The sequence below is a fragment of the Nilaparvata lugens genome, chromosome 1 (genome assembly GCF_014356525.2).
Source record: "Nilaparvata lugens isolate BPH chromosome 1, ASM1435652v1, whole genome shotgun sequence".
Taxonomy (NCBI): Eukaryota; Metazoa; Arthropoda; class Insecta; order Hemiptera; family Delphacidae; genus Nilaparvata; species Nilaparvata lugens.
In genome coordinates this window covers 39,266,613-39,277,504 of record NC_052504.1, presented here as the reverse complement: position 1 = coordinate 39,277,504, position 10,892 = coordinate 39,266,613, and the positions used below count along the sequence as shown (strand labels likewise).

The following is a 10,892-nucleotide window of genomic DNA, read 5'->3' as shown; positions in this document are numbered from 1 at the left end:
AGTCCTAACCCTGTTGAGGGCCGCCCATGTCCGTCTTGGCAGTTCAAATCCAGCCACCAACTGAGTACCTAAAGCAGATGCTGAGGGGGGTTTTTTCCATCCACTCTTCCTCCCAGCTTGCGGTCAGCGACAGAGTGGGTCACATTCCTGAGGTGACCACATTTGACGTGTCAAGAGGCGAAAAATGCGGTCGATTTTCATTTCTGTACCTCCCGACAATTGCGGTCAGCCACAGAGTGAATCACATTACTGAGGTGACCGCATTTGTCTTGTTATGAGGCGACAAATGCGGTCGAAAAAATGACTCACTTTGTTGTCGACCCAGTTGTGCATACCAACTACAGCCGGGTCGCCTGAATTGGGAATATCTGGAACTCAAAATATCTTGCAGCTGGCCGGAATTGGAAATATATGGAACTCCGAATATGTTGACAGGCGGAACTCCGAATATCGTGCAGGCCGGCGGAACTCAAAATATCTTGTCAGCTGGTGGAATTGAAAGTATGTGGAATTGGAAATATATCGAACTCACAGTATCGATCGTTATTAGCGAGACTGTGTAAATGTGTGATGAAACAAATTTATCGCAAAACAAATATGAAGGGTTCTATAGTGAGGTCCACGTTATAATGACTATTAGATCAACTTTGGTTTTGCTATCCTTGTCTATCATTCGACAAAGCCGGTGGTATTATCCTTTTCTAGGTCCACAACGATGCCAATTATGTTTATGACAGTGTAGAAATATAATTAATTAATGCAGAGAATCGGCATCGCTATTCTTCTATCTTTATCCACTGCCATTATAACGTGGACCTCACTATATATAGTTAACCTAGAATAAATTCATCAACAGTCGTCAGTCTTGTTTGAAACAGATAACAGAGTTTTGAAAATTTGCATAATATGTACATGACTATTATTTTATAAACCACTATAATTTTAATTCGTGTTTTTACTGTTGGTTATGGTATTAGTTATAAAATGAAGTAGCAATAATGTAGCATACCTAATAAAAAAATCTTTATTATAACAAGAAAGAAACTGACTTATATGTTGGTAAGTATTTCATTATTTAGGATTTGAATTTTCCTATTGAAATATTATGTTGCTATTTATCCATGATAACAATTAATGTTTATTTTTCAAGGTTGTTGGTCATTAACTTAGTTACATAGGTACAGTATTTCCTAATACATTTAGAGTTAAACAATAAGCAAGTTTCACTGTGAATCAATGAGATTGGTTGATCAACATTGTTTCATTGTTTATCACTTTATTTTATAATCATGGGTATCACATAAAGTAATACAATAAGAAAGACAACTTTATATTTTCAATGTTTTTAATTAAAAACATCAAACTTAAAACTAGAGTAGCATACCATATTTTATTGATTTAACTTATTTTGGCTATTTAGTTTTATTCTGATGATAATTCACTTAGCCTATATTTATTTAATTTATGCTAGGCCTAATTGGAAACTATTTTTCAGATAACAATAGCATTAGGCTACTACTGCCTATATCGTACCTATATTTTGAGTTTTCTGTGGAGAACGAATGGCTCAAGTTAATGAAGCTAATGAAATATCAAAAACCTACCAAGTAAGTTTTCTTTTAATATCAACCTATTAAAACTAGATGTAAGTTACTTAAGTTTTGTGAAATGGTTTATTTACTTCTTTATGATTTAACTTCTTCAGCCCTTGCCAGTAATGCCAGGTCTTCGGGAACATTAAAAACTAGAAACTTTATAAAAGCTATAAAATATAAGTTGATGTGTTCCAATAATCTAATGAAATTAATTAACATTTGCAATAAGTAAAGGTAGGTAGGCTACTGAGGCACCCATACTTGATTTGCTATGTTTTCATATAGAAAATAAAGTTTTCCTGTACGGTAACTGTTTTCCTATTATCACAGATAGCTTAGCCCCTTATCCTGTCTCGCTTTCTGTGTTTTATTGGGTGCACTACAAGCTTTTTTGGGAATATCTGGAACTCAAAATATCTTGTCAGCTGGTGGAATTGAAAGTATGTGGAATTGGAAATATATCGAACTCACAGTATCGATCGTTATTAGCGAGACTGTGTAAATGTGTGATGAAACAAATTTATCGCAAAACAAATATGAAGGGTTCTATAGTGAGGTCCACTTAGAATTGCAGTGCAGGGTCGCCTGAATTGGGAATATCTGGAACTCAAAATATCTTGTCAGCTGGTGGAATTGAAAGTATGTGGAATTGGAAATATATCGAACTCACAGTATCGATCGTTATTAGCGAGACTGTGTAAATGTGTGATGAAACAAATTTATCGCAAAACAAATATGAAGGGTTCTATAGTGAGGTCCACTTAGAATTGCAGTGCAGGGTCGCCTGAATTGGGAATATCTGGAACTCAAAATATCTTGTCAGCTGGTGGAATTGAAAGTATGTGGAATTGGAAATATATCGAACTCACAGTATCGATCGTTATTAGCGAGACTGTGTAAATGTGTGATGAAACAAATTTATCGCAAAACAAATATGAAGGGTTCTATAGTGAGGTCCACGTTATAATGACTATTAGATCAACTTTGGTTTTGCTATCCTTGTCTATCATTCGACAAAGCCGGTGGTATTATCCTTTTCTAGGTCCACAACGATGCCAATTATGTTTATGACAGTGTAGAAATATAATTAATTAATGCAGAGAATCGGCATCGCTATTCTTCTATCTTTATCCACTGCCATTATAACGTGGACCTCACTATATATAGTTAACCTAGAATAAATTCATCAACAGTCGTCAGTCTTGTTTGAAACAGATAACAGAGTTTTGAAAATTTGCATAATATGTACATGACTATTATTTTATAAACCACTATAATTTTAATTCGTGTTTTTACTGTTGGTTATGGTATTAGTTATAAAATGAAGTAGCAATAATGTAGCATACCTAATAAAAAAATCTTTATTATAACAAGAAAGAAACTGACTTATATGTTGGTAAGTATTTCATTATTTAGGATTTGAATTTTCCTATTGAAATATTATGTTGCTATTTATCCATGATAACAATTAATGTTTATTTTTCAAGGTTGTTGGTCATTAACTTAGTTACATAGGTACAGTATTTCCTAATACATTTAGAGTTAAACAATAAGCAAGTTTCACTGTGAATCAATGAGATTGGTTGATCAACATTGTTTCATTGTTTATCACTTTATTTTATAATCATGGGTATCACATAAAGTAATACAATAAGAAAGACAACTTTATATTTTCAATGTTTTTAATTAAAAACATCAAACTTAAAACTAGAGTAGCATACCATATTTTATTGATTTAACTTATTTTGGCTATTTAGTTTTATTCTGATGATAATTCACTTAGCCTATATTTATTTAATTTATGCTAGGCCTAATTGGAAACTATTTTTCAGATAACAATAGCATTAGGCTACTACTGCCTATATCGTACCTATATTTTGAGTTTTCTGTGGAGAACGAATGGCTCAAGTTAATGAAGCTAATGAAATATCAAAAACCTACCAAGTAAGTTTTCTTTTAATATCAACCTATTAAAACTAGATGTAAGTTACTTAAGTTTTGTGAAATGGTTTATTTACTTCTTTATGATTTAACTTCTTCAGCCCTTGCCAGTAATGCCAGGTCTTCGGGAACATTAAAAACTAGAAACTTTATAAAAGCTATAAAATATAAGTTGATGTGTTCCAATAATCTAATGAAATTAATTAACATTTGCAATAAGTAAAGGTAGGTAGGCTACTGAGGCACCCATACTTGATTTGCTATGTTTTCATATAGAAAATAAAGTTTTCCTGTACGGTAACTGTTTTCCTATTATCACAGATAGCTTAGCCCCTTATCCTGTCTCGCTTTCTGTGTTTTATTGGGTGCACTACAAGCTTTTTTGTGAATCTATAGCAATGATTCTTTTATTTGATATTTTTCCTATTAACTTATCATTAAGTTAATACAATAATAAAAAAGAACTCTACATAACCTCATTTATTATAACTCTACTTATATTGTATCATTTTTCATCACCTAGGCTGATGATAATTCACTTAGCCTATATTTATTTAATTTATGCTAGGCCTAATTGGAAACTATTTTTCAGATAACAATAGCATTAGGCTACTACTGCCTATATCGTACCTATATTTTGAGTTTTCTGTGGAGAACGAATGGCTCAAGTTAATGAAGCTAATGAAATATCAAAAACCTACCAAGTAAGTTTTCTTTTAATATCAACCTATTAAAACTAGATGTAAGTTACTTAAGTTTTGTGAAATGGTTTATTTACTTCTTTATGATTTAACTTCTTCAGCCCTTGCCAGTAATGCCAGGTCTTCGGGAACATTAAAAACTAGAAACTTTATAAAAGCTATAAAATATAAGTTGATGTGTTCCAATAATCTAATGAAATTAATTAACATTTGCAATAAGTAAAGGTAGGTAGGCTACTGAGGCACCCATACTTGATTTGCTATGTTTTCATATAGAAAATAAAGTTTTCCTGTACGGTAACTGTTTTCCTATTATCACAGATAGCTTAGCCCCTTATCCTGTCTCGCTTTCTGTGTTTTATTGGGTGCACTACAAGCTTTTTTGTGAATCTATAGCAATGATTCTTTTATTTGATATTTTTCCTATTAACTTATCATTAAGTTAATACAATAATAAAAAAGAACTCTACATAACCTCATTTATTATAACTCTACTTATATTGTATCATTTTTCATCACCTAGGCTTAAGATACTTCTAGAAAGTCGCCTTTGTAAAATACCGGGGTGACTTTGACCCACGTCGCGGAAAAAGATTCAAATCATTTATCTCCGATATCTGTTATCCGAAATCGATGTTTAACATTTATATCCGTAGCCTTGATCATTATCTAGGTTTTACAATCAATATCTTGTCGAATCTCGGTATATTACTTGAATTATCGACATAAAATCTAGCTTCTTGCTTCATCTTGTGATTTTGTTGTCTGAAAACTTCGTAGCCTATTAGAAAACTCATTTCTAAAAGACTTATATCGGCGAGTACATTTATTTTTGTTTTTAATTATATTTTAATTGTTATACATAGTGATCATTTAGAAAGTCATTTTAGGTTAAAATTATGGTGACTTTGTCCCAGTATAAAAATTGTGGTTTCCATTTACCATTTTTTGGTTTCTCGCATAAAACTCAAAAATATGTATCTTAAGGACTTACCATAACTATCATATATAACAAATTAAAGCTTACATGATCTCCTACAATATTCATTCTACAACTTTTTTTATCTCCTCTAGTTTTCGAGATATCCGCTCTTGAAGGTGTGACATTAAAAAAAACACATTTGCCACCAATTTTTTTCTATTTTTGCTTTTATAACTTTTTAAAAATCGATGGGAAAAATCCATGTTGATTATGAGCTTATAGAGCATTAAATTCTCCTCAATTTGATGTATAAATTCACACTTTTACAAATTTCTCAACACCTTTTGCAGCAGCTTTAGTGTTGAGTGTGAAATATCCATTTTTGCAACAATAGACCAATTGACAAAGGAATTTGGAGGGAATGTTTTAAACAACATTTTTGACTTATCAGCTATGTTGAAACTAGTTAGGAGGAGAACATATCAAAAGTCCCCATTTTATGATGCATTTTTGGAGAGCTATGACCCATGAAAGAGCAAAACATTGGATAAAAACCTGCTATTTTAAGAATTACACACCTTCAAGAGCGAATATCTGGGGAACTGTTGGGAATATCACAAAATTTCACTAAACAAAAAGTGTAGAGAATGTATCAAGCTTCATTTTTGAATAGTTAGTTATGTCGGTTGAATGCATTGTTTTCAAGATATGAGCGTGGAAGCAAAACGCTGAAAAATGCAACTTTTAAACCTTTTTTAGGTGGTTTGGTTTGAATCATCATGACTGGCTTTCTGATGAACCTATGCGACGCCATTAAGGAATGGCTTACTACTGTATGGTCGACTGGATCTGTACTTCCTGTATTTACTGATCCGGAGACGTGAAAATATGGTTCATCTGTAGACCACTGAATAGTATCGTGTTGCACAGAGGTTAAGAGTGCGTTGCAAGCATCTGTATGCTTTAACCAGTCGTCTGAAACAACCATAATCTTTTAGGGGTGTAAATGGAGATCGAAGTGTAAAATTCGCCTTGCTTTTCTGGACGATATTCCAAGTGGAGCTGGATGTTTCCGCACAGAGCGCGATAGGGATTGTTCAATGGACGCCCTCACTGCCGCGATATTTTCAGGTACCCCACCTTTTTTAGGTTGCCCAGCTTGTTTTCTAGGAAGTGCAGATCCTTTCGACCAGATCAGGAACTGTCATGAAGATTCAAACCAAACCGCCTACAAAAAGCATCTGCGTCGCTACCACATTGTCATTGTTTTTAAAGAACGTTCCAACAATAAAGCCTCGATGCTCACCTTAACACTGCATGATGAACATGAATACTTAAAATGACATAGTTTCCGCCATATAACACCACCACTCTTATTCCACTATTCACCTGCGCACTCTTCACTGATTTGAAAGTAGGGAGTCCATTCTGACCAAACTTTTAGGCTTATCAAAACAGGGAATATGTCGGCCATGATAGCTAAGACAAGTAAGGCTGCACTCTTTAGTCAGCTAGTGCTCTATACGATACGTGCAAAATGGATGCAACCCTTAGAAATAAAAATCAATATAAATTTCATGTGGATTGAGAGTAGATTAATCTCTAGTATGATGCATTCAATCTTTTTAATTATTATTTCTTCTACTTAACTCGTTCTTCTACTAATACGTTTTTCTTTTTAGAAATAAAAATGCCATTTATGTCTGCCTGTCACCACATAGAAAGCTTTCCGAAAGACACAATTCCTTGGTAAGTAGTTCCTCACTTTACTTGATTATTGGTTTATATAGTGTCCCAAAAAGGATGTTAGGTTTTTAGAATTACTGTGAAGGTAGTGATTTCAATGTTTTAATGTTTCTACACATCCAAGTCTCTATTGTTCAATTAGATTGTCCTATTGTCCAAATTAGTCTCACGTTTATTGTCCAATTGAGGATACATCATAATTAAGAGATATATTAGGGTGAAGAGTTCTGACTGAGGCCTATAGCTGAATTATGCCACCTGATTGAACGTCTGGCACTTTGAAGCACTGATATGTTAAAAGTCTGAAGTCACTATGTTAAACGTACATACTGCATCAGAATAAGTGCTTGACTTTCAATTCAGTGGTTTTATTCAGCTTAAGACCTTGGTTACAGCTTTTTTCAATAAAACCTCTCAAATTACCTAGTTAAATAAGATGTTCTCTTGAATTGGATAATTTGACATACTCGGAAATGTAAAAATATCAATGTTGTTACAATTGAACTGTTTAAATTAATTTGCATTTTATATTATTTGTAAAAATATATTGGAATTTACAGTTTCAAGAAGTTTTATCGATCATCTGCATTTCTTCACGTGAATAACAAACGAAGACACGCTACACTACTGCAAATAAGTATTTTACAGATATCAAAGAGAGCGGTGAAAAGAATGAAGTTTTTGATCCTTGAGGTGTCCTTATGCGCGTCTCTCCTCTAGGAAATACTGGAATGAAGTGCATCTAACGGGTGATTATCATAGAACATAGTCTCATGAACTTATATCAATGTGATGACAATTTAGTCGGTGTGCTACATACTATTAACTCGCCTCCTACAGGAGAAAATGCATAATTTACTTTTCCAAATAAAGCATAATTACAATACTAAATTACACTATAATCTGATTTCTGATTTTGTCCATTATTTTGATTCCAGGTGAACCTATTGTACTGCATCATAAAAGCGGAAGAAGGAGGTGAAATCAACTTGCCGACTGTTTAGCTGTGGTAAAAGCTATCAAATCCATGAATCCAGGAACCTATTCAATTCTCAAGAACATCTCTGTCATAATGTGGTCGGACCCGTTCACCAAGGAAGGTCGCAGTAATCAAAGCATTCATTTTACTCCTATTATCAAGTAATTGAAAAGCTTTGAGGATCGAAATAATTTCTTGAAATATGTTAACTATTTCATGATTCAATGTGATTTCTTGACTATTGACATTTTAAATTATGGGACATCATGCAATTTTAGGCATTTGCCTGATGCAAATGGTTGAGCATTGCCCATATATTGTGATGAAGAAAAATTTGTTTCAAATCACTTCAATGAATATTAAGATTCAAGCATTCTGATTATACAGATTCAAGCATGGGAAGCGGTAATTTTTGTCTCAAGTTACATATTATACATAATTTAAGATTTTTTATTCTTTCCTGTTTCATTATTATGTAAGTTCTGCTGAAATTAACACGTGAGGTTTATTGGCTAAAATTACTTCCCACTATTTTACATTAATTTCTTCCAATTTATCGAATTTCAAAGTTTTTTAGCTTCCTCAACAACCTGTCAACTCAAATTTTACTTGAATTTTTATTGCAATCTCTAGGCTTTTAAATTTCTAATAATGTATACAAATAGGTTTGAATGATAAATCATTCTATTCAAAAATTACATATCACTATACTGAGATTTGCTTTGCTTTTACTTGCTTTGCTTTTTCAAACTGGTTGTACTGACATTAGGACAGAAAATTTGTGCATCGCACATTAGCGAAAACTTTTGCATTATAGATAATAGAATAGAATAAATAGAAAGAATGCTTTATTATTCAAGATTACACAATACTATATATATATATATATATATATATATGAAAACTCATACAATTTACAGCTTGATTGAACAATTGCTAGCCGGAAAAATTCAATAATAATTTTTTTTTTCAGTCAAACACAAATCTTAAAAATGCGTAGAACAAATTATTATCTAAAAATCAAATTTTATTAATTCCGAACAAAAGCTCATATATATTAATCAAATAAAATAACCAACACAATGTTCTCCCATGAAAATCATACCTAATGCGATAGTAACAACTCAGAGAATACAAATAAAAGGAACTTAAACAAATTACAAACATCTTATCTCAAATAAATTAATCATTTCCATCAAATAAGGTATTTTGTCCTGCCTTACCAGTTTGAACCATGAGCCTAAAAATAACCTAGTAACTTACATTGTAATATGCCTGTAATCCCATACCTGAGCTCCGTGACACAGTACAGCCCTTTCGCAAGCTTTAAACCATTTACATTTAGCTGGAAAGTCTACCTTAGCATTATTAAAAATGCCTCTCCATGCCAAGTTCAACCCCAGATTCGCCTTCTCAGATTTATCCTTCACTTGAGCTTCAAAATTCAGTTTTGATGTCAGCACTACTAATACCCAATGAAAATAATATTGTTACTTATACTATTTTATAAAAATAGCTCATTCAGCAATAAATACAAACTTATTTTATTAAATGATTTCTTAATGTTTTGCAGGACAAATTCTGACATTTTACAACATTTTACAGGCACATAGAAGACTGGCTTATGATGGCGAAAGACTTTTGAAGGCGGTTACCTTGATTGGGATCATATCTATTAAACCTTCGAATCCTGCACTCAAAAGTAAATGTGATACCATTCAAATGGAATAAGATTGATTTGAATTGGAATTTGTTATTCCTGTATCATAGTGCATTTTTCTACTAGTTACCCTACGTATTGTACATTATTGTAATAAAGCACTAGCTGTTCCATAGTAGAAGTCTTTGAAATAAAAGGTTTCTTTTTCAAGTTAGTGTCACATTTTATATTTTTTTATCCATTGTATACGGTATATCCATTTAGTTTTAGAACATTGTATTAACACTACTATTGTTTCAAAAAGAGTCTGAATGTAATTTAGAAGATGATTCTATCGTATGATTCTTCAACGAATCCATCATAACTTACAAAAACTACAGCATTTGTTCTATTTACTTGTCAATAATCGTAGTTGCAGAAGCATTTGTATTTCCAAAACCAAATTTGGTATTTAATTATGAAGTATGAGTAAAGACATATTCGCCTACAAGACATAATTATTATTCGTTGAGCATTGTTCTGATGCTTCACTCCAACTGTACTTCTTCCACTACGAACTACTATACTCGCGTACTTACTAATAATAGTAAAGAGAAATAGAATAACATTTATTATCAGGCCTACATCTTTCTATTGTACTACCATAGAGGATAGAACAGAAAATATTGTTATTTCCTACTACGGTACGGTACTCATCAAGCTAAATTTCAACCAATAAAATACAGTACAACCCACAATCACGTACAAACATAGAAAAATGCGACTTCAATTAGAACGTATATTTTATTCTATATTCGATATATGGCCGATTTTCATTGGGCCGTGACGAATATGTTGGTCTTGATCGAAATTAGCCTTGTTAATTAAAGCTACTGGATGCTACTTTAGTTTACAACCAAAATTAAAGCATTCTCAGCCTCTATAGCTGGATAAATTAATCGTTGAATAAAATATTAAGGAAATATAGAAAGTAAAATAATTAAGAGAAATAAGGAATGCTTTAAGCTCCGTTCACACCAAAGTTAATAACTTAATCCTTACCGGTATAGATTCTATTAGATTGAAACGGAACTTAACAAAACTTGACTTCACTTATAATGTTCATCATGTGTATGATAAGTTATGTTCAATCTAATAGAATCTATAAGGATTAAGTTAATAACTTTGGTGTAAACGCATTTTTAAGTTACTTCTGACACAGTGTTTGATGAGATGTAGAAATATCGATTACCTATCATAATGAAAATACAAAGGTGCTGTAGTCAACATCATAATGTTGATAGTTGACAATTTTTATGTGTTACCGAGTTGCCTATGCTTACCGTAGTTGACCAAATAGAGTTAGGGC

The 10,892-nt window shown here is 32.4% G+C and overlaps 1 protein-coding gene across 12 annotated transcripts; it reads left to right on the top strand.

The window, feature by feature from the left end:
• The first annotated feature begins 350 nt into the window (after nucleotides 1-350).
• LOC111062617 lies at nucleotides 351-9,758 on the top strand. Of its 12 annotated transcripts, none has more exons than XM_039433346.1 (5): nucleotides 351-501; nucleotides 1,496-1,607; nucleotides 6,842-6,908; nucleotides 7,844-8,045; nucleotides 9,458-9,758. In XM_039433346.1, exons 1-4 carry the CDS (start codon nucleotides 426-428, stop codon nucleotides 7,907-7,909), a joined length of 321 nt encoding a protein of 106 aa, XP_039289280.1. In that variant the 5' UTR covers nucleotides 351-425; the 3' UTR covers nucleotides 7,910-8,045; nucleotides 9,458-9,758. The 12 variants fall into 12 exon arrangements, 6 of the variants coding, with proteins under 6 accessions (XP_039289280.1, XP_039289274.1, XP_039289287.1 ...); XM_039433340.1 differs by having other exon boundaries at nucleotides 353-501; nucleotides 9,490-9,758; XR_005571889.1 differs by lacking the exon at nucleotides 351-501 and adding an exon at nucleotides 859-1,059 and having other exon boundaries at nucleotides 7,844-8,005; nucleotides 9,490-9,758.
• The last annotated feature ends 1,134 nt before the right edge of the window (nucleotides 9,759-10,892 follow it).

Coding starts and splice junctions, on each gene's coding strand:
- LOC111062617 (XM_039433326.1), top strand. CDS start 1,465: ATGCTAGGCCTAATTGGAAACTATTTTTCAGATAACAATAGCATTAGG. Junction 1,608..6,841: donor AAATATCAAAAACCTACCAA/GTAAGTTTTCTT, acceptor TTTTCTTTTTAG/AAATAAAAATGCCATTTATG. Junction 6,909..9,489: donor CCGAAAGACACAATTCCTTG/GTAAGTAGTTCC, acceptor AACATTTTACAG/GCACATAGAAGACTGGCTTA.